The following is a 27,047-nucleotide window of genomic DNA, read 5'->3' as shown; positions in this document are numbered from 1 at the left end:
AACTAGAAATCTGTGAGATTCAAAGTTTATCTAAGAAACCATGGAATCCCAAAATAGTACAGAACAATTAGTTGTAATACATCATCAGAATGTTATGCTTTGTTTTCTGTGGATGGGTCTGCTCAACTGCTTCCAATAAGCTTATTGCAAACCTGTATTTTTGTTCCATCTTAGGTTCTTTGAGTTGCAGATCCTGCCCATTATAAATCTGTACCCAGCTTCCCCATAGCCTTCTGTGGGAGATTTATGTTTAAGATGCTGTTTGAGATTTGCTCTAGGCTGTAGTCCTTATTCTATCCATCCATATCTGGGTTTGCAAGTATCTACCTACAGCTAAAAGGAAATATTTTCCTATTTCTTATTACATTTCCTGATGTTTATTATTCCCTAAAATTATAACCTGTGCTTTTGTTCCAACACCTCAAAAAAGTGAGAAAGCTGTTTTCTTTGTCACACACCTCAAAGCTTCAAGAATCAGAAGATGGCTTTTCCACCACCATCATCATTTCCCATTACTGGCATTTAATGAGGCTCAAGTTCTGAGGTCCCCTATCTGTCTCACAGGCTAGTGTTTGTGGAGAGAAGGCTGGTTCAGACATTCCCATAAATAAGACAAGTGATGGGAGCTGGAAATACTAGAAAGCAACTAGACCATGGTTGGGGCCAAAGAGTGGGTGGTACCTGAGGCCTTGTGGGAGCAGAGTGGTGAGACTTTCTATAGACACATCCAGGTGCCTGTCACCTAGCCCTTCCTTGCCACAATAAATGCACAAAATGACAGGCAAAAATAAAAAAGGGAGCATGACACTGAAACATTTGGAAATTTCTATTTGAAATAGCACCTGGACTGCTTGTCCCTGTATTTGACCCTCTGGGGTTGAGAATGTGATCCCAAACCCATTTGCATGAGAATGTGATCCCAAACCCATTTCTTCTCTCCTTCTGCCCTGTTTAAAAAGTCCAAGGTGAATCCTGTGGTAGCTGAACCCCAGGGCTTATCAGCATAAGAACAACCAGGCTGCCAATCATCACTAGAGGATGCCCATCCTGCTATTTAATGCCACCACTTAAGTTAGACACAGATGTCAGTGACAGTTTTCAATAACTCCTAACTAGATCTGGATTTGTAAGGGTGACCTCAAGATATCAAACTCTGCATTTCCTTCCCAGTCTTGTCAGGTGGAAAAAGTGCTTGCTGGCTCATAAAATATTGCCAGGTAAATTACCATTTGACAGAGTCCTCGCGTTCTCTCACAGTGACCGATGAGTGTTATAGATTTCCTTTCCTTTGCATATGATTGCTCTGCCAATAAGCCACACTGAAGGCCTTCCAGGAAAAAGAAAGGAAAAAAGGATTTATCTGAATTGGTTTCTCTGCCCATGGATGGCAGACTGCTTTCTGTCCTGGCTTTTGAGTAAGCAGACCATTTTCAGCCTTCAGACTTGCAGCAATGCTAGAGACACACTAGCTGCTAGCCATTTGCAAATATGTCATATATCACCTTACCAACAGCAAAATAAGATATCTCTCCCAACTGTCAATTGCAAGATCACATAATTAGCATTATGCTTAGCAATTGATGATAAAACCTATGAATATCAGTGGTGAACAAACAGGTTAAGAAGTCAAAGAAAAATAAAATGTGAACAGAAAGATTAAAAGGTAAACACACATTTAAAATTATTGAAGAGAGTAAAAATCTATACACATATACACATGTGGGCACTCACGCATACATACACACACAATGAGTTGTTGGGTGAAAGAAAAATAAAATGGAATATTTACTTAATTTTTAAAAATGATTTATAGATGTTTTTAATCACATATTAAGTCACTGAAACAATGTCAACAAAGTATAACTTGCTTAGAGGATAGGATTAGAATCAATGAATGAAAAGTGAATAGATAAACATGAAAGCTATATAATAGTGGAACCAATTATTTTAGAGATGGTGGCCTCTTCTTCAGTGCAGACATTTAGCAGAAACTGGCCAGGTCTTTATTAGCAAAGGATTGTACAATATGGCTTTTAATGTGCTATCCAATTCTATGATTTCGTACTGCAGCTGAAACTGAAGCCACAAGAAATAGAGAAAGAGGGGCCTAAGCCCACCACTAATTTAGATAGGACCATACTTTGCTAGTATGTTTAGCTATTTGCACTTCTGAACAATGCTTTTTTATGGCTAAATTTGATGAGGTCTAAAGGCACAATCTAGAAGTGGACAGGAGCAGTATTTTTCTGTTAATGCAGAAAGTCCAACAGAAGTAAATTAATGTATTAGCTCCCACCTTCTGGAACATACTTCCTCCGGAGGTGAGACAAGCCCCCTCACTCCTGGACTTCCTTAAAAAATTAAAAACCTGGTTTTGCCAGCAGGCCTGGAGCGGGAAGAAGAATGGCCACTCCTGGGGATGGCTGGCACCCTAGGATGATCCTGGAATGGCCCTTATACTCACAGACTGACAGAGAACCCTTAGCCATCTAGATTTTATCATATTTTCATTTTTATTGTATTTTGTATTTATAATAGTTTTGAATTTTAACTTGTTTTTATTGTAACTTGCCCAGAGTCCTTCCTGTGGGGGTGGGGGGTATGGGCGGTGATAAAAAAAATCTAATAAATAAATAAATAAATGTGTGGTAAGATTGCACTTATTGCAGTTATTATACCTGTTATGATTAGTTCTCAGACTGATGAGGATTCAGGAGGCAGTTTGATAAATGGCCACCTGCAAGCTTCTTTGTTATCAGTGCAAACACCTGCAAGTTTACCCAATCATAGAAAGGAGGTAAAAAAGACAATGAGGAAGACCCCCCAAAAGTATTTTGAGATGTATAATTTGTATAAATTATATATGGGAAATAGTTAAATTACCAGTATTCTTGTAACCCTTTCTTCTAAATTTTGCTAATCATTTTTGGAAAGCCAATTATTTTTGGTTTAGTCAGATGCCAAGTAGACTGACAAATTCTTATAATCAAAGACAGCATGATGTGACCTTAATTCTGATCAGAAGTGCATATTGCTCTGTCTTTAAAACCGCTTTTCTTTTATTCCTTTGTAAGCCAAAAAAAGATAACTCACCAAGTGAAATTTTTATCCTGCTGCTCAGAAAATCTTTCTTTAGCTGTAAAGTAGTTACATCCAAAAGGTGCCAGAGAGTTGGAAAGAGGCCAGCATAGCATTAATACCCAAAGAGGCACAAGATTTGACTTTAACAAGAAACTATAGGCCAATATAGTTATTTAATAATGGCTAAATGACTATCTAAAGAAACAAAATTTACTGAGGATTACAGAGGAACAGAGACTGTTTATGAACAGACCTATAACAATAAGGGAAGTTTCTGAAGCTATAAAAAAGATTAAACTAGGAAAGGTGCCTGGACCAGATGGATTTTCAGGTTCTTATTATAAATGTTTTGAGGATGAACTTTTACAACCTATACAAAACATGACAAACTCTATCCTACAGGAAGGAAAAATGCCAGAGAGTTGGAAAGAGGCCAGCATAGCATTAATACCTACAGGGGGACAAGATTTGACATTAGCAAGTAATTATAGGCTGATATCATTATTGAATAATGACTACAAGTTGAATAATGACTACATATTGAATAATGACTACAATTCTAATGGATAGACTAGAAATAATTTTGCAAGAATTTATTCATGAGGATCAATGTGAGTTTTTACCTAAAAGACAGTTAAAGGACAATCTTAGAAATGTGTTGGACATTTTGGAATACTTGGAGCAACATAATGAAAAACAAGCCAAATATGTATTCATTCATTCATTCATTCATTCATTCAATTTGTCCCTGCCCATCTCCTCCCTTCAGGGGATTCTTTTCTTAGATGCAGAGAAGATGTCCTGACTCCCAGGAAACACTCTGAGACAGGGAACTGTTCTCTAATGTTTATTTGCTAATACATCACAGTAATCCTAACAAACTGAACAAGCGTGGGATAAACCCAGCCATATAAACCCCGCAGGTTAAGGCGGTCCCAATCTGTGCCTCTTGGAATGGCTCACCAATTCCTCAGTGCTCCGCATGCGCTTAACAGTCTGGAAGGTAGCCCCCTGCTCGCCATCCTTACTCATGACAGAAGGCCTTTGACAATTTGAACTGGACTTCCTTTTTCAAGGTTTTGAAAGATATGACTTTTGGACAGAACTTTATAAAATGGGTAAGATTGATTTACACCTCATAGAAAGCACAAATAATTATTGATGGAGATCTAACCAAACCCCGTGAGATACAAAAAGGAACAAGACAGGGATGCCCACTATCTCCTCTCTTGTTTATTTTGGTTCTTGAACTACTGAACAGAGATATGAGACAAGATGAGAGAACTGTGGGACAAAAGATTAAAAATGAAAGCTATAAGGGCTTTTGCAGATGACTTGGTGTTGGTTCTGGAAGATCCTTTAAAGGGAATTGAAATATTAATGTGCAAATTAAAAGAATTTGGTGCATTAGCAGGTTTCAAGATCAATAAACAGAAGGCAAGATGTTAACAAAAAATATGAAAATAGAAGATCAAACAAAACTGATCAATAAAACAGGTTTTAAGATTTAGAAGAAGGTAAAATATCTGGGTATCACTATGACAAATATGAACTGTATGTTATTTCAAAATAACTATATTAAGACATGGAATGAAGTTTTAAAAAACATGCTAAGATGTCTTGCGTAGAATTATGTTTTTTTTTCAGACAATACCTGTTTTGACAACTGATGCACCATTTAAATAGTGGCAAAAGGATGTATCTAAATTTGTGTGGCAGGGGAAAAACATGAGTTAAATATAGGGTGTTACAAGATGCAAAGGAAAGAGGTAGATTGGGTTTACCTGATTTGAAATTGTATTTGCAGCTTGTTGTTTGTTTTGGATGAAAGAGTGGGTGCTGTTGAGAAATAGAAGACTTCTGGAGTTAGAACAACATGACCTGATATTTGGGTGGCATGGATATTTCTGGTATGATAAAGTAAAGGTTAATGTGAATTTTAAAAATCACTGTTAGATGTGCCACACTGAGAATATGGAATAGATACAAACCAAGGTTCTGCCCAAAAACACCTTTGTGGCTCTCAGCACAAGAAGCATTTTATAGATGAGAAATAATAGCCAACCACAAATGGTGAACTTATTGTGAGATACTACAATTTTGTCAAGGGGAATGTAAAATAAAATAAAGAGAAGAACAGGTGGCAGAGGGATATAGTTGTCAATGGTTCTTGTACTTACAATTATTAGAAAGATTTAAAGAAGACAAAAGAATTTATGGTTTTGAACATTATAAGTTCAAATAGTTTAAAATAGAATTGTGTACAAATGATGAACATGTAATTGCTAAAATGTATAAACTGTTACTGAGATTTGAAACAGAAGAACAAGTGAAGAAATGTATGATAAAGTGAGCTAAAAATGTTGGTTATAATATACAGATGGAACAATCGGAAAATACAGGTAGTCCTCAATTTATGACCACAATTGAAACTGGAATTTCCATTGCTAAGTAATGCAGTTGTAAAGCAAGAAGTCATGTGACTTCATCACTTAGCAACCACAATCCCAGCAGTCCCTGTTGCCATCGTTAACCAAGAATCGCAGGTTGTTAAGCGACTACCCACCCCAATCCAAGCCATTCTGGGCTTGGTCCCTCCCAGCCTCAAGTCTCAGTAAGGTAAGGGACTGTCTCCAACTCCTCATACCTGCCTATCTCCCACCCATCTCTGCCCTTCTGGCCTCCTGGCACCTTGCCTTGCAGGGCAGCAAGCAGGCCCAGAACTGCATGGCTCTGGGGCTACATGCAACACCCCAGGAAGCCACAGCTGCCCCAGGCCAGTCCCAGTTGCTTTAGCCCCCCTGCACTCTGAGGTCCCTGTTGCCCTGCACTCCGCTGCCCCAGATGACCTTCACTGTCCTCTTGCTCCTGCTGCTGATGAGGCGTGCCCGGCCTGGCTGCTGGGCCAGGCTGGGCTGGGCTTCAGCTGCAAAAAAGGAAAAAAAAAAAAAAAAAAGCAGCCCAAACAGCAGCAGCAGCCAAGCCCTTTGCGCTGCATTCCTCAATCAAAAAGATTGATGCACAAACAGTTGGGAAAAAGTCATTGAACTCTGTTTTTATATATAAACTGTAGTGAGATTATTGTATGTACAAAGATGGAAAGATTTGGCACTGCCCACAACGGAGGAATGGTTGGTGAAGATGATGGAACTCGCTGAGATGGCCAAATTGACTTCTTTGATCAGAGAAAAGACAGTACCTACATTTATTGCTGACTGGAAACCCCTTGTGGGCTTTCTGTGTAAAACAGCACAAAAAATTATGATTTATGGATTTAATGTTTAGACAAGACAGAAGAACAGTTATGTTGTAACCGTAGAGTAAGAGGTAAATTTATAATTGTACTTATAACTGCTGTAACGAAGATGAGAAGCTACTTCTTTGTATCTTTTTTCTTTCTTTCTTTTTTTTACTTTTGTTTCCTTTCTTGAACTTCTAGCTTTCTGTTTGATTTCTTTCTTTTTCTTTACTTGTTCTTATTTTATATTGGTTCGCATTAGTTTCTTATCTCCTTTTTAAAAAATCTTTAATAATACACATACACACACACACAGAGAGAGAGAGAGAGAGAGAGAGAGAGAGAGAAGTGCATATTGTTCTGTCATGGCCAAGTCCCAACACCCTCTCCAGATGAGGACAGGACCAGGAGGAGGCTTCCCAGGAAGCAACCTGCCAGGCACAGACTATGATATCAAGCCAGCAACCAGCTCCTCTCTTCCCCTCTGGACCTTGAAGACTCTGATGCAGACCTGGAGGCTCCTCCATCCAGCTTTCAAAAACACCAGCCTCTGAAGGGGGAGCAGCACAAGATGGAGACGCACAGGAGTGCTCGGCTAGACTAAGAGACATGTGGAGCTGGCAGGGTCCCTCAGATGTCATGGGCTGGAAGAAGGCAGACCTACCTGAACAGAGTCAGCTGTACTTGTTCAGGGTCAGAGACTGTTGATATTTAGAAAGTAATCAGAATTCAGTATGGTCCATGGAATAAAACTATCACATTCATTGATTCCTGCCTTAAAATTCCTAGCTGCCCAGACCTCTTGCCTGGAACTCTGACTTAGTTTGTCTTTGTATTTTTTTTTTCTCTTGCTGCTTCCATGGAGTTAGTCCATCAGTGAGTCTACCTTTGAGTTCACGATCCCCAGCCTGTATCACAGGTGACCTTGAGATAAGCCTGATGCATTTACTGCTAATTGAAGCCAGACAAGCACATCTGTTTGTGAGGCCCAGACATATTATCAAATCTTTCAACATTATCCTTATTACAAAGATATCCTGATATCTGATTTTATGTTCCTGTCCTTTTGGATCTTATTGACCCCAACTAACACTGAACTCCTCTATTTAGCTTCGCAGAACTGGGACAGAAAAGGAGTCTAAGAGCCTTGCCTTTTCTGTCTCATATATTCTGAATTCTCAGTGAAAGATCATATTGTCAGTGCAGGGACAACTTCTCTGTTATGCAGGCTTCAGGGATAACTGGATGGAATCCACTGATCCATGAAGATCCGACCATTATCAGAAATGAGTAGTCAGACGTCTGCATATGGTTAAAGCTGTGACAACTGTGATCAAAGAATACATTCATTCTTCTTACTTTAGAGAAGATTGTAAAGAACAGTATTACATCCTCTGTGTGTGTGTCTGTGTGTGTGTGTGTCTCTGTGTGTTCACTCTTACTGTGATGTCTATAGGTAAGTCAGAACTTGCACTTAGGGCTAGGAAGAATTGTTAGTAGAGACAAGACTAAATAAAGCTGGTTATTTATTCCCAGCTTCTGTTTCCTTACTAGTGTGAAAACTTTTTAAAAGCAATTCCATCTATGAGGTGAATATAATACATATGTTGCTGGACCCAAAATTAAGCTTGAGGCAAAGCAGGCAAACTCACCTACCAAGGTCTCAAGCCAGTCCAGATAAATGAGGTAATGGTGATCAGGTAACAGCATTGGAGGGAACAAAAACTTTTCCCCAAAATACTGGATTAGATGGACAACCAGTTTCTGACATAATATAAAATTTCCTACCTATGAAATCTGCATGGCTCAGCATTGTGGCAGGTCCTATGTTTCTAGTTTACTTGGCTTTTAAAAAAATCTTCAAAAACAATTTGTTTTGCTTTGTTTTGTTTTTGAAGGAAAACTGAAGACAAAAAGTGCTGAGCAAACCTTCCACACAATGGGATTTTAAGATTTCATGACCAATCAATTGGCATTGTGTGTGTGTGTGTGTGTGTGTGTGTGTTTTAATCCATAATTTATCACTATTATCCATTTTAAATCCTGTTTGGGGGCAAAAGGAAGGGGACATGCATTTCATATCTGATTACTAAATGAAGTTGTCAAATGCTGTGTCCTTTGTCCTAAACTGGATAATACAGTTTAAAGTCAGGAGTTTGCTTTTCAAGGTAGAGAGGTGAGTTACATAAAAGAGCCAGGAATAGTGCCATTGCTTGATTATTTCAGGAAAAGTAAACGCAAGACCACCACCACCACCCACCCAGGGTATTGGACACAAGTGTGTATATTGGGGAGGGGGCAGGGGGGACTTTCCTGCTGGAAAGAGAAAAGGCAGGACCCCTTACAAGCAGGGCTTTCCTAAGAGCATCTCCCAGACCCGCCAGCACTCCTGCTGACACGCACTGGATAGCTAAGACCGGGCCGCCTGGAAGAAGAGGCTGCCCCGCTGACCTTTCGCAGAGGTGGATTGAACGACCTCCGCATTTGGGGACCAGCCGATGCTTTAGGGGTCGAGCTCCTTCCCTAGCCATCGCCGACCCGCAGGCGCTCCGGGAAAGTCCCGCATCCCTTCGCCGCCGCCCTTCAAAGAAGCGGAATTCGAGGCCTTTCTCCCCTCCCGAGCAGGAGGGCGCGCAAAGCGCTCGGAGAACTCGAAAGGCAGGCAGGCGGCCACCTGGAGAGCTGGGGATCGACCCCACAAAAGAAAGGAAAACCAAGAACGGGAAGAGTTCTTGGTTTGGCAGAGCTATGCCCGGGCCCGGGCCCCCAGCCCGCTAAGTTCTTCGCGGGAGGCAGGATCTCTAAGAGGGACAACAGCAAACCCTTCAGCCACTTGGCCCCTCGCGGTCTCTAGGTGCTTCGCTACGGTGATTGTCCGGCTTAGCCACGACAGTTTCTGCCTGGGACCTCCGGCGGAGCCTTCCTATTGGCTATCGCGAGCGCCAAGAGGGCTGCGGATGCCGGGCGCCAGCCACCCGGTCTTCTTCCCTCCACGCCTTGGTTTAGCCCATCTGGCGGCGGAGGGGGGTGGGGGGGCTCGGCGCGCGCTTCCCATAAAATCCGCGAAGTGGGTCCTGTCGTCTATTGCACCGGAGAGGAAAGCAGAATCGGGGGCGCCTGTTCTCCAAGTGGCGCTTGGTCGGAAGGCGCGCGCAGGTAAGGCTGGTGAAGCGCGGTGCGGGCGGAGGCGGCCGCTTTTCGCAGCTTCAGTTTGCAACACTGACGCTACACTGCCCCTCCTAACCACGTTCTCGATTTCTCTTACTTGAAAGAAGTTTGTTTCTCTTATCCGCCTCCCGAATAATCAGGCGTGTTGTTTCCATAAAGAAGCGGGGCCCAACATATTTCATACGGCGCTTTTGACTGCACTGCACTGCACTGCACTGCACTGCACCAGTTCCTTGGAGATGGAAGAAGAAAGCTTTCATCCGTGAAGAAGATTCCTGTTTAACTTTAAAAATTTTGCCCTACACTTAACAGGCAACAGTAGCCCAAACATGATCTAACTAACTTGCAATAGATTCTGCTGGTACTGGAATTTCGCACTGAGGTCGGCATCTGGGTCCATCCCTCACCCCCAGTTTCTAAGATCCTCGTTTGTACCTTCATTCCTTGAGAACCTGGGAAATTGGCCCACACTTTTCCTTCCTGGCCTCCCGCCATTGTCATTTCTAGATAAAGTTCGGGTTTGTTAATGCGCAAATGCCTAATCTGGATTACTTGCAGTGATACATTTCAATTTTAAATTGATTTAGTCTTCAGACTGAATGGCTTCCTGGAGACTCCTCCGATGCGTATGGAACAGACACTCAACACAAAATCTTGAGCACAGAATTCATTCATTCTAACTTCTGTCCTAGGCACTAAGCTTTGTTTTGAACACTTCACATCCTCTGTCTTTCAGGACACGTCACTTTCTCCCTCCCTCCCTCCCTCCCTCCCTCCCTCCCTCCCTCCCTCCCTCCCTCCCTCCCTTCCTTCCTTCCTTCCTTCCTTCCTTCCTTCCTTCCTTCCTTCCTTCCTTCCTTCCTTTTGCAATGTAACAATTCAGAACTAAGAATAACGCCACTCGATAGCAAACAATCTAAGTGAGTACATGTACTTTCGGCCCAGACTTCTGAGAAAGTTCTTTTTTCTTTTCTCTTTTGCTTCCTTTGGGAGCATCCGTCCAGCAAAACGCGTCTTGTCTAGCGAGCCTCGGTTCCCTTTGCCCCGACCGACAAGGTTTGGCGCCTCCGAGGTGGACTTTCCGCAACCAAGTCGGAAAGACGATTGTGCTTCCCTTCGAGTGGAGCGGGACAGGGAGGCAGCACGAGCGAACAGCCCATCTCTGCTGCCGGTGACATCCCTCGCCCCCCTCGGCCCAGGACAGATCTCGAATCCAAAGGGTAACTGAGGAGGTCTGCCACGAGGGAGGGCAACCCCTGGATGGCCGAAGAGGTAAAAAGGCGCTCCAGCCGCGGCAGGCGGCTTTTTTCTCTCCTGGAAAGACAGACGTTTCGGTCGGAACTACGGGAAGGTAATCTGGTCTTAACCAAACAAGGCGATCCGACACAGATCCGCGCTATAAAACCAGGATTTGGTGCAATCCAGATGTGGAGGGAGGCAATTAGGACTGGCAAGTGCAGGAAAACTCATTTTTACACTAAAGAAAGAATGCGTGGTAAGGCGCAAAAACTTCTTTACTCCCGTTTTTTCCTCCTCGCGGCTTTTTTATGCATCCCTCACACATTTTTCTCTCTGATACTGGAAATGGAAGGAGGGAGGAGGGAGGGAGGGAGGGAAATCTGTAGCGTGGAAAGCCTTGGTTTGGGGATCTGTAATTCCCACAGATCATCCCTTGCCATTGTTTTCCTGGGACTCCACTCAACCTCTTGAGAAGAGCCCCTGGAAAGCCTCCTGTACTGTCTTCAACCTGGTGCCCTCCAGAACTGTCACCCAGATCTCTGAAGGGGCCAGGGACAGAATGTTCACGTGCCACCCTTATCCCACATGTGTACCCACAGACACACCCACCCACCACGCACACTGCCTTTTTCACCTCATCCTCTCTTCTATTTGTCTTTTGAAGCCAATGGTCCAGAAGTGTGTGGAGAAAATCCGAACACTGGCATAAGGCTTGGGATTATCTATTTAAATTGATTACCTGCCTTGACTATGAAATCCCTCTGGGGCCGGGACAGCAGGAGAGCTGCTGGGGCAATCCTCCCCTCCTCCAATTAACAATAACATTTCCCAGATTTAGGTTTCAACTAGACTCCTAATCTCCTTTTTCTCCTGATTTATTCCATCCAATCTAATAAAGCAGAGGCTGTTTTTCGAAGGTTCTCTTTTGACTTCAGTGGGTGAAGACTTGCAAAAGTTCCTGCTTGGCTGCCTCTTCGATGAACCATCTGCTTCCAAGGGCTCCAGTTGTCTGTGTATCTCTTGCACTCTCATAAATCTCAGAACTCCTTGCTGCATTTTTATCAGAACCCATAAAAGAAATGAGGCCGGTTCTCCAGGGATTGCGTCTGATGAGGAGAGCCCTCAGCCCTACTAAGAGTTCATCTGGTTAGGACTCATGTCACTTGCCTCTCTACAATACTGAGCATCTGCAGGGAAGGCCTTTTCGCAACTTTTCTCATGTGGGTGTGCAGGGGAGGGTGTGCACCCCTCTGAGTCAGTTTTTGGCTCTTGGAGACTGCCTAGACAAGTCCCTGCCACTCAAGTAGTTTGCCATTGCCTTCTTCCTAGGGCCGAGAGACAGTGACTGGCCCAAGGTCACTCATCTGGCTTTGGATTCTAGCCTGATGCTTTCACCACTACACCAAACTAGCTCTCTTTTCTCACTTGAGCTTCCCTAATTTATTAGCATACCTGTGGATTTATTTATCCGTGCAGTTTAAAGGCATCTTGGTTCATTTCCTGCCTGTCCTGCTCTCCTGGTAGTAGTCAATGCATCCATCTCTGGACAAAACAATAATATACTATGCATTTAAACCGGGATACTTGGTCATCAAAGACTCCATTTCCCTGAATAAGACTCTATCAGTTGCAGTAAATCCAGATGGGTCAAATTTAGAATGTGAACAGGAACTACAGATGAATTCTAAGGATTAAGGACATGTTTGATGCCACTGTAGCTTAATGGTTAGAATACTTGATCAAGATGGAGGAGACTTAGTTTCAATCTCAAATCAAACACAAAACCACAATAAGGTAGGTGAATCTGGAATAATCACTATTTCTCAATCAATCTCCTTCTTAGGTTTATTGGTAGGATAAAACGGGATGGTAACTACACCTGCTTGGAGGAAAGCAGAATATCTACGGCCTGGATTATCATATAACCTTTGGCACATAAATAAGAGCAAACCAAGAACTTCTAGGGCAGAATTGCACATGAAAAGACATTTATATGCACACCAAAGTGAGGAATTCATGGCCCTCCAGATACTGCTGAATTACAATTCCCATAAGCCCCTCAAATTTAGCTACCATTGAAGAATATTGGAAGATACAACTTAGCATTTGGGTGTCACAGATTTCTGCTCCTGGCATATACTGATGCCTGTTCATCAAATCCAAGGTAGGAGCTTGGGAAAGCTTGGGACTCTCAAAACTCTGGTGGCCCTAGAAGTATCAGTACAATGCAGCTATCACTACAGAAAATTATACCCAAAGGACACCACAAGACTGGTTTCATCTAAGTAAAAAAGAACAGAAGCCCAGTAAAATTAAACAAGCACCTTTCCAGAATCACTCTAGACAGAAATGCCAGTGTTCCCCCCTCCCCAGCACACACACACACACACACACACACACAAGTAATATAACACTAAAAACATTTTAGCCACCTAGCAAACTTTCTGAGGATAATATAGAAGTACAAAGCAGGGGATATAATTAAGACTTTCCTGAGTGATCTCTGAATGATCAACACTTAGCAAATGGTGCAGCATACTTTATTTTTTGTTCTTACTACTTAGACGGGATATAGCTTTGTTTTACAAGGTCCACTGGCTTCTGTTATTTGAGCGTTATATTTCAAACTATACTTCTGATCTGTTTATCATTTCATATGCCTCTTTATCTTTTATCTACTCTCTGACAGTGCCTACTTGTTCTTTTCTTTCTTTGGGGATATGTCCCTTTTGTTCCAAGAAAGAGCAGCAGGAATAATGTGTTATATTTCCCCAAGCCCTTACTGTTGTAATTTTCTTCCTACTGAAAATTGGGCTGTTACTGCTTTGTCCCCGTTTAAATGGCTTTTTAAGATCCAGGTTTTTCCCAGGTTTTCTTTGAGTGATTTTTGCCCTCTTTTTATCGTTAAGCACATTTATTGAAATTTCTTGCTCTTCCATTTCCACTTTTTCTTTATGACTAATGCACAGTCTTTGAGGTTTCTCCTGATTTTGCAGTCCCTAACTGCAGGAATAATAAGAATGAATTGCTGCTGTAATTATTATTACTCAGTTAAGTTGAAGAAGAAGAACTTAACATAACTGATGTTTTTAACTGGCTAACAGTGTAAAATATATATTCAGGATGCAAAAGGGTATATTAGAAATACGTTTCAGACTAAATACTAGGCACATTTATTCAGCTGTAAGTCATATTGAGTGCAAGGGCCTTACTCTGAGATAGATGACTATAGTTGCAGTTTTAGAACAGAGCACACTGAAGGGAAGGTAACACACTGGACTAAATCCTGAACCAAACTCACTGGAAACAATGAGAAAAGAGCTGCCTGTTCAGCCTATGTGTAGGTAATAAGTTGCTGACAATATTTAATAAGATCATATGTAATTTCAGAAAAAAGGAAACCTTGAGCACACTCAAGTTGTCCTTAAAATGAAATCAAAAGGGATATTTGTAACTTATTTTAAAGTATTACACTAGCTCATTCAAAATATATGGCAAAGAAGCAATCCCAAGAGAAGGCTGTCTTAGTTAATATGGAGAACCAACTGTAGAAGAAAGAAGACTTCTAATATCAAAGTTGTAGATGTCTTGATCAAATAAGAACAAAAAGCATAAGGTCAGGTAAAATAAATTTAGATATTTGAACCTGATTGGGCCCTGTCATGTAGCTGAATATTGCTTAAAGAGTGAACATTTTATACAGTCATGCTGCCATATATAACCTTCCTGTATTGCTACAGCTACTTCCAACTATTTTCTTTCCATCACTAGAAATAATCCATCAAAGAGGAGAAGCCTGGACTGGGCAAAGTATCTTTGGACAGAGTTGGGGGGGCTAGGAGGAGTCCTGCCTCTAAAAACCTGAAAGGTGGGAAAGTAGGCAAGGGCTACAAATGGACAACCACATCTTCTGACCTACCCAAAAAGTGAGGCGGGACAACTGCACAACGCCAGTCTTGTCTGGAGCAGCAAGGATGCCCACATGCAAGACCCCACCCCCCAGCCCCGTACTTAATTCACAATACAGAAAGGGTGAATTGGGAAGTATAGCCTTGCATGCAGGAATGGGAAAAGCCAGTTTACCTCCTCTCAAGAACTGAGAGATGGGGATTATTATTACAGTGCAGGAGTCCCGAGTTCACCCACCGGGTGACCTTGGGCAAATGCCTTCTGCTGCCTTGGAACCTGCCTTGCAGATTCATGCTGAGAGTAGCCTGGGAGGAAGAACTCCGCTATCCTTGCAAGGATGTTCCCGGCTTGGATGAAAGATAGAAGGGATCTTCTAACTGCCCTATTAAGAAATAGTGCCCTTTCTGGTATTGGCCCACCACGGTTTCCTACTGCACTCCCCCCGCCCCGCTCCCCACCCCCGGCGGCTTCTCCGTGCCCCAAATGGCTATTCCCCCAGACAAGAGAAGTCTTGATTCAGATCTGGTCTTGGTCGCTTTGCAAAGAGGTGCTTCTGGCCGAGCGACTCGCAGAACAGTCCTCGGCGCGCGCCTCGTGGCACTTCTGCTGGTGGCGGCGGCTGGCACGGGTCCAGCCTTATCCCGGTGTGCCATCCCCGCCCAGCACTGCAGCTCTGGTCATATGAGCAAAAGCGAGGAGAAGGGCACTTTCCCCCTCCCCCCTCCATCTGAAGTCTCTCCTTGCACTTTCTCTCCCACTCTTTCCCCCAACAGTTGCAAGAATGGCGATGGCGGACTTGTTCACCGACGAGGAGATCAAGAAGACGTTGAGAGCCTTTGAGGGTGAGCCTTTCCACGGAGCGGGAGGGATGGGAGCGGGAAGTGGAGCTCAAGCAGGAGAGGGACCTGGAGATGGGGGAGAAGGGAGAGAGGGCTGGGGTGGCCAGCCTGAGCAGGCAGCCGGGAAGAGTCCGGGGACGAGTCCTGCGCCAACTTCCAGGAGCGTAAGGAAAGCTTCGTCCATCTGAGTGGGGAGACGCTGGGAGGCTGCTGCTGCGCCGCGCTAGCGGAGATCGCACCTTTTATCAGCCTCGGGAAGAGCGGAGCGACTCCAGAGGAAGTTTCTGGCTTTACCCTTCAGCCAGGGACACGCAATCCGGTGCACGCTAGACCTTTTGGATTGCAGCTCCCGCAAGTTCGGACTCTAGTGACAAGGGACTATGAAAGTTGCTGTGCCACAAACCTGGAGAATACAATATTGCCACGTTTTTAGCAAAATTCTCATCTGTTTCCCCATCCTTCCAAGGGCTTCAATTTCTTGTCCTAGACTTGGTTTATCTTTTATTTGTTTTTCAGGAGACAATTTTTTTAAAGGAGCGGGGGAGGAAATCAATTGCTTTCAATTAAATCACTTATTGGGACAGGATTAATAAATGAATTGTCCCACTTCCTTGCAACCTCCCATAATTATTTGATTTTGGTATGTAGTGATTAGCTTTTGTCACTAGATGGGGATTCTGGGCACAAGAGAGTAACCATGGGCTCAAGGGGCAGAATGTCCTGTCATGTCAAAACACATACAGGCCCAGGTTCAGATTATCCCACTTTTTCTTGGGAGGAGGAATCCACAGTGGTTTGATGCAGGAAAGAAGAATCACAAGCCTGCGCACATCATGAGTTGCATCAAAAAGGGAATTTCTCCAGGTGTTGCTTAGCATGCAAATCAGATCTGCCGAATTCCTTCTCTCAAAGATGCAGGAGATTTATTCTCCTGCCTTCTTCTGTATCTGGCACACTAACAGCAATATATCCCAAATTCTAACTTGAATGGACATGTCTTCAATGTGCACGTTCCTTTGATATTATATGTATTACTGAAGCCTACCTCAGCCTTGGTTTGTTTCTGATGTATGGACTTTAAGTCACACAATTCTCAACAATGGCCATTGGCCATGCCGGCTGCGGAATTCCATACAACTTGAGTGTGTCCAGACTGCAGAAGGATGTACTACTGGCATGGCCGAATATAGAACCATCTGGCTTAGCATTACAAAGTCTAGTGTCCTCCGAATATACAGGACTGCATAGTCAACATTGTCTGTTTGGCACAGCCTTCTTTTCCTCCCAATATCTGGATTAGCCTACCTAGAAGACAAGCAGAAAGCTCAAGCAAGTCAGGGCTATTTCACCCAAGGGTCTTCAGGCCTCTTCCCTTCTATGGGATTTTAGTTCTTTCTTTATTATATTTGTATCCTGCCTTTTTTTTTACAACTCAGGGTGGTGTACATAATATTCCTTCCTCCTATTTTCCCCACAACAAACACGCTGTGAGGTGGGTTGGGTTGAGAGAGTGACTGACCCAAAGCCATCTACTTTGTTTCTGTGCCTAAGGAAGGACTAGAACTTATGGTTTCCCAGCATTAGTCCAGGACCTTAACTGCCACTCCAAACCAGGTCTCTGGAATTGTCACCCTCTCAAAACACCTGTGTTGTTCTGATGTCTTATGGTTAAGACAGGAATGAGCAGACCTTGAACTTACAAAATCCACTTCATTTTTTGTGAGAGCCCAAAAATCTATTAATCAGCTCCAAATGAAAACATAGCAGCTTCACCACCAGACATATGCTTACAATTAAAGAATTCCTTAGCCCATGGATTTATTTTCAGTATCAGAGGTAAATTCACAGTTCAGTTATGAGCTGGTTTTCTTCATTCCAGTGTCCTAAATTTGGGGGAGAGGAACCTGTTTCATTTGTTGTTTTCTTTAAGCAGTTGAGAGCCAGAAATCTGGTCAATTCACCAGGAAAGAGAAATTGACCTATATTGCCCAATTGTGGTCTAAAGTACTCTTCTATGTGTATATTTGCTTAATGCAATTAACATGCTAAATTATATACTTACCCCCACCTCCACCCCCACCCCGTTAAACACAGCAATTTTTGTGTGATTTTGCTGTGACCTTGGTAAATGCCCTGAAGAAAACAAAAACAATCACACAAGGAAAGTGTGCCATACAACAGATTCCTCTAGGAATGGACTGATTCCCAACTCACATCTTCTTTCTCTTTTTGTTCATTGATTTCCTCTTAATTTACATGCAGTGCCAGAAAAAGAAGTCTGCCCAAATGAAAGACATTGCCAATCAGAAGCACTTCTTAAAGTCACTGCATCAGATTTCCCTATTACCTCTCCTGGGTGTAAAAACCAAGGTGACAATGATCTTAGTATTTAATTTGAGCCATTTAAACTCTTGAGGATTATCATCATTGTTGTTGTTGTTGTTGTTGCCTGGTGTTTGCGTGTGTGTGTGTGAGAGAGAGAGAGAGAAACAGAGAGAGAGAGAGGCTCATGTCATGACTGTGATATAGTACAAAGGCTGTTTTATAGCAGTCTCCTAAATAATGTCTCACCACCCCCATGCACACCATGAGATAATATATACAAAATATCCACTGGAGAAAACCTTCAACAAATAGCTATTTATCAACTCTTTTTTATTTCCAGCCTTCCCTCCTGTTTAGGATGTAGATAGCAATTTTAAAATATGGAAATTAAGACAGTAGTCTTCTGCATTCTTACTTGATTGACAATGGGAAAGTCTCCCAGGATTTTTTTTTCTGCTACAGAATGCATGTTTAAAATGATCTGTTGCCTTGTCCCCTCTTCTCATAGGACTTATTATATGCTGATCTAACCAAGATGTTCTTACTTTCTCATTTTCTTGAAACTACCACTTTACTTCTTTTCTTGTACAACTCTGCCAATGCCCTGGACATCCAGGGGATCTCAGAAAATTTTCTGTCTTGTTTCCTGGGCTATAACCAGGCCATTGAACAGCCAGACCCATGTATCTGTCTCCCAAATAACCTTATGTTCATGGCTTGGTATTTAACATATTCCTTTCTTTACAACATGAAGTGCCTTGAATTTTTTTTGGAAACTGTGTGAATATCTTGTAATCATTAATATATTAACCTCCCATGTTACATCTAGTTTAGCCCTCATTTGCAAAAGTTCACACATAGCTCCATTAGGCAGCTGGGACACATCCGTAGACTGGAGGGGGGGGCGGAGACAGAGAACTCATTATCTTTCAGCATCTTAGCTTGGTTTCCTGATCAGGTCCCATCATGCAGCTGAAGGCAAATAAGGTGATCTGGATGACTTTGGACCAGTCACCCTCTTTGGGCACAACCCACCTCTCAGGTTTGTTGCTGTAGGGAAAATTGGAGGCTGGAGCATTAGGTATGGTACCTTGAGTTTTATAAAATAAAGGTGGGATTTTTGTTTATTCATCTAGTAGCTTCTGACTGTTCGTGACTTCATGGACCAGCCCACGCCAGAGCTTCCTGTTGGTCGTCAACAACCCCAGCTCCCCCAAGGTCAAGTCCGTTACCTCTAGAATATCATCCATCCATCTTGCCCTTGGTCAGCCCCTCTTCCTTTTGCCCTCCACTCTCCCTAGCATCATCTTCTTCTCCAGGGTGTCCTGTCTTCTCATTATGTGGCCAAAGTATTTCAGTTTTGCCTTTAATATCATTCCCTCAAGTGAGCAGTCGGGCTTTATTTCCTGGAGTATCGACTGGTTTGATCTTCTTGCAGTCCAAGGCACTCTCAGAATTTTCCTCCAACACCACAGTTCCAAAGCATCAATCTTCCTTCTCTCAGCCTTCCTTATGGTCCAGCTCTCACAGCCATATGTTACTATGGGGAACACCATTGCTTTAACTATGCGGACCTTTGTTGTCAGTGTGATATCTCTGCTCTTAACTATTTTATCAAGATTGGTCATTGCTCTTCTCCCAAGGATTAAACGTCTTCTGATTTCCTGACTGCAGTCAGCATCTGCAGTAATCTTTGCACCTAGAAATACAAAGTCTTTCACTGCTTCTACGTTTTCTCCCTCTATTTGCCAGTTATCAATCAAGCTGGTTGCCATAATCTTGGTTTTTTTGAGGTTTAGCTGCAAGCCAGCTTTTGCACTTTCTTCTTTCACCTTCATCATAAAGCTCTTCGGTTCCTCCTCACTTTCAGCCATCAAAGTGGTATCATCTGCATATCTGAGATTGTTAATGTTTCTTCCGGCGATTTTAACTCCAGCCTTGGGTTCCTCAAGCCCAGCATGTCGCATGATGTGTTCTGCATACAAGTTGAATAGGTAGGGTGAGAGTATACAACCCTGCTGTCCTGACAAGCGGGAACCACGCCGAGATGAGGAATAAGTCTCTAGTGTTTTATTACTGCTACAGTAGACAGAAAATCCTACCAAACTGAAGAAGCGTGAGAAAACCCATACAGATAAACCCCAAAAGTCAAGGCGGGTTTGTTCTGTGTCTCTTTGAATGACAGCTCAAATTCTCTCTACTACGCATGTGTTTTCCCCCCTGGATAGGGGCCCCTCCTGCTCACCATCAGTGCTCATGACACCTGTCATACTCCTTTCCCAATCTTAAACCAGTCTGTTGTTCAGCGGTCTGTTCTTACCATTGCTACTTGGTCGCTATACAGATTCCTCAGGAGGCAGACAAGATGACTTGGTATCCCCATACCGCTAAGAACTTGCCACAATTTGTTATGGTCCACACAGTCAAAGGCTTTAGAATAGTAATAAAACAGAAATAGATCTTTTTCTGAAACTCCCTGGCTTTTTCCATTATCCAGCGGATATTGGCAATTTGGTCTCTAGTTCCTCTGCCTTTTCTAAACCCAGCTGGTACATCTGGCAATTCTTGCTCCATGAATTGCTGAAGTCTACCTTGCAGGATCTTGAGCATTACCTTACTGGCAGGTGAAATGAGTGCCACTGTTCGATAGTTTGAATGTTCTTTAGTGTTTCCCTTTTTTGGTATGGGGATATAAGTTGATTTTTTCCAATCTGATGGCCATTCTTGTGTTTCCCAAATTTGCTGGCATATAGCATGCATTACCTTGACAGCATCATCTTGCAAGATTTTGAACAGTTCAGCTGGGATGCCGTTGTCTCCTGCTGCCTTGTTATTAGCAATGCTTCTTAAGGCCCATTCAACCTCACTCTTCAGGATGTCTGTCTCTAGCTCACTGACCACACCATCAAAGCTATCCCCGATATTGTTATCCTTCCTATACAGGTCTTCTGTATATTCTTGCCACCTCTTCTTGATCTCTTCTTCTTCTGTTAGGTCCTTGCCATCTTTGTTTTTGATCATACCCATTTTGGCCTGGAATTTACCTCCAATGTTTCTAATTTTCTGGAAGAGGTCTCTTGTCCTTCCTATTCTATTGTCTTCTTCCACTTCCATGCATTGCTTGTTTAAAAATAATTCCTTATCTCTTCTGGCTAACCTCTGGAATTTTGCATTTAACTGGGCATATCTCCCCCTATCACTGTTGCTTTTGCTTTCCTTCTTTCTTGGGCTACTTCTAGAAGTTGCTTCAGAGCAATTCAGAACATGAAAATGGCACCTGTCAGCCGGAGGGACGCAGATCTTGTCATCAGAGGGCAAAAGCACCTCCCAGTGCTCCCAAATATACTTCTGATTGCTTCTGACAGTGGGGTAGAGCCTTCTAGATTTTATCTACCTTGAAACTGTGGTGATGATAGTGTCATCTTAAAGGCGTTCACCTAATGACAGCTTCAGGGTGTTTCACTCACAGCCTGGGAATGAGATGAACATAACAGACTAGTGGTGTTGTCAGGGCATGGTTGTGCTGTGCTAAGGCGCAGGTGGGCCCAAGGGCTTAGAGGAAATGGAAAACACCACAAGAGTGGGGTTTTGTCGCATCCACCATTCCAACAAATACGAATGCCAGCTGCATGGTTACTCCTCATGTATGCATACAAAGTAAGTAGATGTTTGAAGTAGCCATTAAATTTGTGGAGGAAGATTTTATGCTGTGCTGTAATATCCTTACAGTATTGGCAAAGTCATATTGCCCATCACTTCCTTCTCTTTTCTCTTGAGTGTTCATGCTTTACAGCAGGACTGCTATTGCTCAGCAGTGGAAGCAGTAGATCAGAGATGGGAGAGGTTGCATCACGTCTTGTTCACCGTATATGATCACTGTATAGCAGGGTCCCTCAACCCTGGCAGCTCTAAGCTGTGCGGACTTCAACTCCCAGAATCCCCCAGCCAGCTTTGGACAACTTATACCAAGTCTGAAAAGGTATTGAGCCTGAGGCAAAGGCCCCTATACAGCAGGCTTTGCTGGCTGGGGAATTCTGGGAGTTGAAGTCCGCACAGCTTAGAGTTGCCAAGGTTGAGGAACCCTGCTGTATAGGGACACCATACCTTTACATGTTTCTGTTCTTAGTCAACACATGAATAGACCACTGGCCTATTGTTCACATAGATCCCATCAGCCAGATAGTGTTTCCCTTCTCTGATTCTCCTATGAAGTGCATGCCCTGATCCCATTTTCAAACACAATAGTCATGCACAGGTTTCTGTGGGCATCTCCCAGTCTGCAGGCCTACAAAATGAAGGGTCCCCATGATCCACAAAGACGCTCTGCAAATCATACAGCTGAATAACTTACAGAGAAGGGGAGGAAGACAGGTGGCACAGAAGCTTGGTTCAACTGCCCATTACTACCACCATCTGCCTTGTGGAAATAATCAAAATAATTCGTTTTATAACAGCCAGTTTGGTCTAGTGGTTAAGGTGCTGGGCTAGAAACCAGGAGTCTGTGAGTTCTAGTCCCGCCTTAGGCATGAAAGCTGGCTGAGTGACCTTGGGCCAGTCACCCTCTCTCAGCCCAACTCACCTCACAGGGTTGTTGTTGTGGGGAAAATAGGAGGAGGAAGGAGTGCTAGGTATGTTCGCTGTCTTGAGTTATTTATGCAAATAATAATAAAGGCGGGATAAAAATAAAATATTTTTTTTTATTTACTACTGCTTATATTGCTTGTCAGCTGCTTTGAGAAGACTGCTGTCCTCAAAAGTAGGAGATCAATCTATCAATCAGTAGCAAAGAAAACCAAACAGCTCAAGGGCAAAGTGAGGACACAGGATACAGCACATATAGATTTTTTGCTACCATAGATTAACATAGCTGTCCTCTTACAAAATGTATATATGCATATAGATCAGCCTTGTCCTTTGAGAAACTGCAGTCCCAACATATCTGGAAGGCTCTAGGCTGAGGAAAGCTGAAGTAGATACTAACATTTGGTTAATTTTGATTACAATATTACTTACATTTGGTGGATGACCTATCTCCACTGAGAAATATTTTATTTAAGATTATTGGGAATGCTTGAGCTATGATGGCTCATTGGCATAGTCAAATCACCTGATGTTGCTCAGCCACAACACTGAATGATCGTGTATCAACCAATTGCTCTTGTATTGTAAAGATGAATGGACCATGTCATCTATGGAAGGAAAAAGTTGCTCATATAAACGGAATTCTGTTCTTCTTCCTGCAGCTACCAATTCTTTTGAGTACAAGAAATTCTTTGAGATGTTGGGATTGAAAAATAAAAGCCTTCAAGAACTGAATACATTTTTTAGCATTCTGGATACAGATAAAAATGGCTATCTTGAACCTGATGAAATACAGTAAGCAAAGATCAATATTTCTTTCATGTCACGTACTATCTGAAATGTGCTTTGTAGTAGTAATGTAGAATACAGGTTGATGATATTTGTGGCATTGTCTGGCTACTAGCAGAAAAATGCAGGCATAGCTAATAATCTCCCATAACTGTAGCCACACTGAATGTGTAACTATCTAAACTACTCTCTGTCATATATTTATTACATCAATAAATCAGATGTAATATTCTCATCAGAGAAATAAAATCAGACCAGAATGTGAATCTAAGATTTCTAATGAATTAAAATGTTATTATTCTTAATACAGGCTCTGTCTACCCTTTTGGGGTGAGGGGGGAGGGAGAAGTTAATGTTACACTGAAGATTACAACTGATGTTATACATAGGAACAAATCATAGGAATGTCCAAGCCCGTCACCATCTCCACCTGCAAAAGGAGGAGGAGGTATGCCATTTTTGGGGAGCTCAACACTGTGTTGGCTGATCTACAATGAATTCTGCTGCTGATCATGATTTTCTATTTTTTAAACTGATTATGGACAGTTTTTATATGTTTGTATATTGGTTTTTAACTTGTTTTTATGGGATTGTTTTTACCTGTTGTGAGCCACCTGGAGTCACTTAGATGAGATGGGCAGCCATACAAATCGAATAAATAATAATAATAATAATTTTTCTTCCAGCCCACAGAACAGGTAAATTCTATTATTCATCTGTGTTTTCTTTTCAGATGTTTCTCATGATGTTCAGCTAAACTCTACTCTCCATTAAAATTTAACTCCGTTAATCTATTCTGATTTTAGGTCCATTAAGGGTCCATCTACCCTTTTCTGTGGAAAAATTCTGTAGGGCAATTCTGTAGAAGACAGTGGTTTCAGCCGATGTAGCTTGAATTACAGTTACTGAGAATGGCTTGAAATAACCGCTGGAGCATCTGAAATAGAGCTTTTTCTATTGGCATTCTCTTCCATGTTAAGTAGTTTCAATTTCCTTTCCTAGGCAGATTTAAGGTCACTCATTCAAGGTTTTTTTTCCCCTCTAGTCTTGAACTAGAGCTCCCTAATAAATTAAAGGAAAAGCACATAAATCTAGACAAGTCAAAGAGGAAGATGCTGAAGGTGATGGGTGGTTCAGCTGACCAGGATTTAATGGTGTCCCATTTCCCCTTAAGAAGTATGTGGGCAGCCTAAACATGAGAATACCGTAGTCCAGCACTATTCTTCAGTTTGTAGATGTGGCAGAGGTGCACTTTCTCATCAGTGTCTACTAGATCCTTTCTTGGAGACCAAGGACCAAACCGCTTTGCCTTCCACAGTAACCCGTTCCACTTGACAAGATCCGTTTTCATGAAGCTGACCTCCAGGGGGATTTAGAAATTTCAGTTGGTCCAGGATGAGGGAGGGTCATCTTTCCTGGCTGCTGACTTTCACAAGCACAGGACACTGGTCCTACAAAGTTCAGTTGTTGTTATGAGTTCCAGGGTGGTTGATCATTAAAGTCCTCCATAGTTTATGTCTCGTACACCAAAGGAACTGTCTCATTCCTTATATGACCTCCCTCCTCAATAAGCTAAGATAAGCAGATTTTTTTTTTCTTGGAAATCAGACTACACAAACAAGATTTATTTTAAAAATTCATTTGATTTTTATGACTATGCCTGAATTTAGAACAGACTACCCATACATGAGGGACGCAGTGGTGCTGCGGGTTAAACCGCTGAGCTGCTGAGCTTGCCGATCGGAAGGTTGGCAGTTCGAATCCGCATGACGGGGTGAGCTCTCGTTGCTAGTCGCAGCTCCTGCCAACCTAGCAGTTCAAAAACATGCGAATGTGAGTAGATTAGTAGGTGCCGCTTCGGCGGGCAGGTAACGGTGTTCCACTTAGTCATGCCGGCCACATGACCACGGAAGGGTCTACGGACAAACGCTGGCTCTTCGGCTTGAAACGGAGATGAGCACTGCCCCCTAGAGTCGGACACAACTGGACTTAATGTCAAGGGAAACCTTTACCTTTACCTTACCCATACATGTCTACTAGATACATTACACTGAAGCCTTTCATTGTCAATTAAAAATGCTTTTCATTCTGTCTGGCTTCACACAAGATTTAATTTTTATTACACATTTTAGTGCTGTTTCAAACAGCTAATTTGTGGGGGGGGGATTTCTTTTCAAAAACATGGTGTTCTGTTTCTTACTGTTGTTCAGTCATTCAGACGTTTCTGACTCTTCAGATCCAGATGAGATTTGTTTTCATATTGGTTTAGTTTTCTTCTGAAAACTATTTTTAGCATCATTTGAAAGAAAATAAACTTCTAAATGTATATAGCAAATATAAATGTTTTTAAAACTGTTACTTCTGGAATCAGCTCTTCTGTTCTTGTCCTTTCCATTCACAGGTTGATGTTGCAGGATTTTTCCCCCAATAGCAGGCACCTCACTGATAAAGAAACCCAGGAATTCATGGGTGCTGGAGATAAAGATGAGGATGGCAAAATAGGCATCGATGGTAAGTGTGCTGCTCTGGACAATTCAAGTTTGCAACCAGAAGCTCAGAGTTAAATAACCTGAACTAAGAATTATTACACATTCAAAGATAGTGATAAAATCATACGGCTGGAAGGGGCTGTTCAGGCCACTGAGTCCTACCCCTTGCTCAGTCCAGAAACCCAAATTATAGTATCCCCAAAATACTATAATTTGGATTTCAGAGTACTTGAACACATCCAGTGAAAGGTTCGTCCCCTCTCATAAAGTAGTTCTACTGCCAAGCTGCTTCTGAGTCAGTATGTATGGGTTCAGTTTAGCAACTGCCTTAGTGACCAAAGTGTTACTCTATTCTTACTTCAATCCTCTTTTCTCAGGACTAAATATTAGGCCTGCAAGAGACAGGCCAGGTTTGCTCATGATGAGCCTCTGTACCAGAGGCAATGCAATTCTCTGAGGTAACACAATTTCTTTCAAAGAGGCACTTCATGTCAGCTCACAAATCTTCCCAACCTGATGCTCTCCAGAAACGTTAGGATTACAACTCCCAGAATTCCTAATCGGCATGGGTAGCCACAGATGGCTGAGAATTATAATACCTAGGAATGTAAGAAGCTGTTTTGTAGAGTTTAATCCTTGGTCCACCTAGCCCAGTATAGCCAACACTGACTCTGCAGCCTGATGTTTCTCCAGTCCTACCTGGACAGTGTAGAAATTGAACATGGGACAACCTTCTGCACAGGAAACACGTGATCTATCACTGACCCATTGCTTGCTGTAAGACAGGGAAAGCAGTTGTAAAAAATAACCAACAAAGTTGGTTGCTTCTGTCACAGCTAACCCTTCTGTATACTGACCATTTATTTTCCTTCTCATTTTTATCACTCCTCCAGAATTTATTATCCTGGTGAATCAGTCATAAAGGTTTGGACTAACCTGAATCTTCTTCTGTCGTTTACCACCTGATTCCACTTGTTTTGTATTGACCTCTTTTGTTCTTCACCTGTTCATCTATCCTGTTCTATACTTCAACTCTGTCCCCTGCAGCCCTGTAACACTGTAATTGTGCTGGAAAATGCTCTTAAAATAATAAAGGTCACATCAATCTGGACTCTGCTTTTGCTGCTTCTCTTACGTTATTTTGGCATGAAAGAGAAGGAACACTATAAGACGACTGACTGGGAAGACATTATTTCAGCAAGTGTATAGTCCAAGTGTGCCTGATTTAATCTCATCACGTCTTCTTGCTGCTTTGTGGCAAGACTGATTTCTTCCTCTAGAATCTCCTGCACATGCACACACACCACATGTTCTCAGGAATTTACAAATCTGCAGTCATAGCAATTGCAAAACTTCATTTGACAGCAAATTCCTTTAAGTGAAGTCTTC

The 27,047-nt window shown here is 42.4% G+C and overlaps 1 protein-coding gene across 1 annotated transcript; it reads left to right on the top strand.

Annotated features, from left to right (window-relative positions):
- The first annotated feature begins 9,378 nt into the window (after nt 1-9,378).
- Nucleotides 9,379-26,769, top strand: PVALB (parvalbumin). The gene is made up of 5 exons (XM_063308286.1): nt 9,379-9,475; nt 15,409-15,477; nt 23,043-23,175; nt 25,571-25,680; nt 26,552-26,769. The coding sequence occupies exons 2-5, from the start codon at nt 15,417-15,419 to the stop codon at nt 26,578-26,580; spliced, it is 333 nt and encodes a 110-aa protein (XP_063164356.1). The 5' UTR covers nt 9,379-9,475; nt 15,409-15,416; the 3' UTR covers nt 26,581-26,769.
- Nucleotides 26,770-27,047: the final 278 nt, after the last annotated feature.

This window comes from Candoia aspera, chromosome 7 (genome assembly GCF_035149785.1).
Source record: "Candoia aspera isolate rCanAsp1 chromosome 7, rCanAsp1.hap2, whole genome shotgun sequence".
Lineage (NCBI taxonomy): Eukaryota > Metazoa > Chordata > Lepidosauria > Squamata > Boidae > Candoia > Candoia aspera.
Note: the sequence above shows the minus strand (reverse complement) of the source record. Positions and strands in the feature narration are given on the sequence as shown.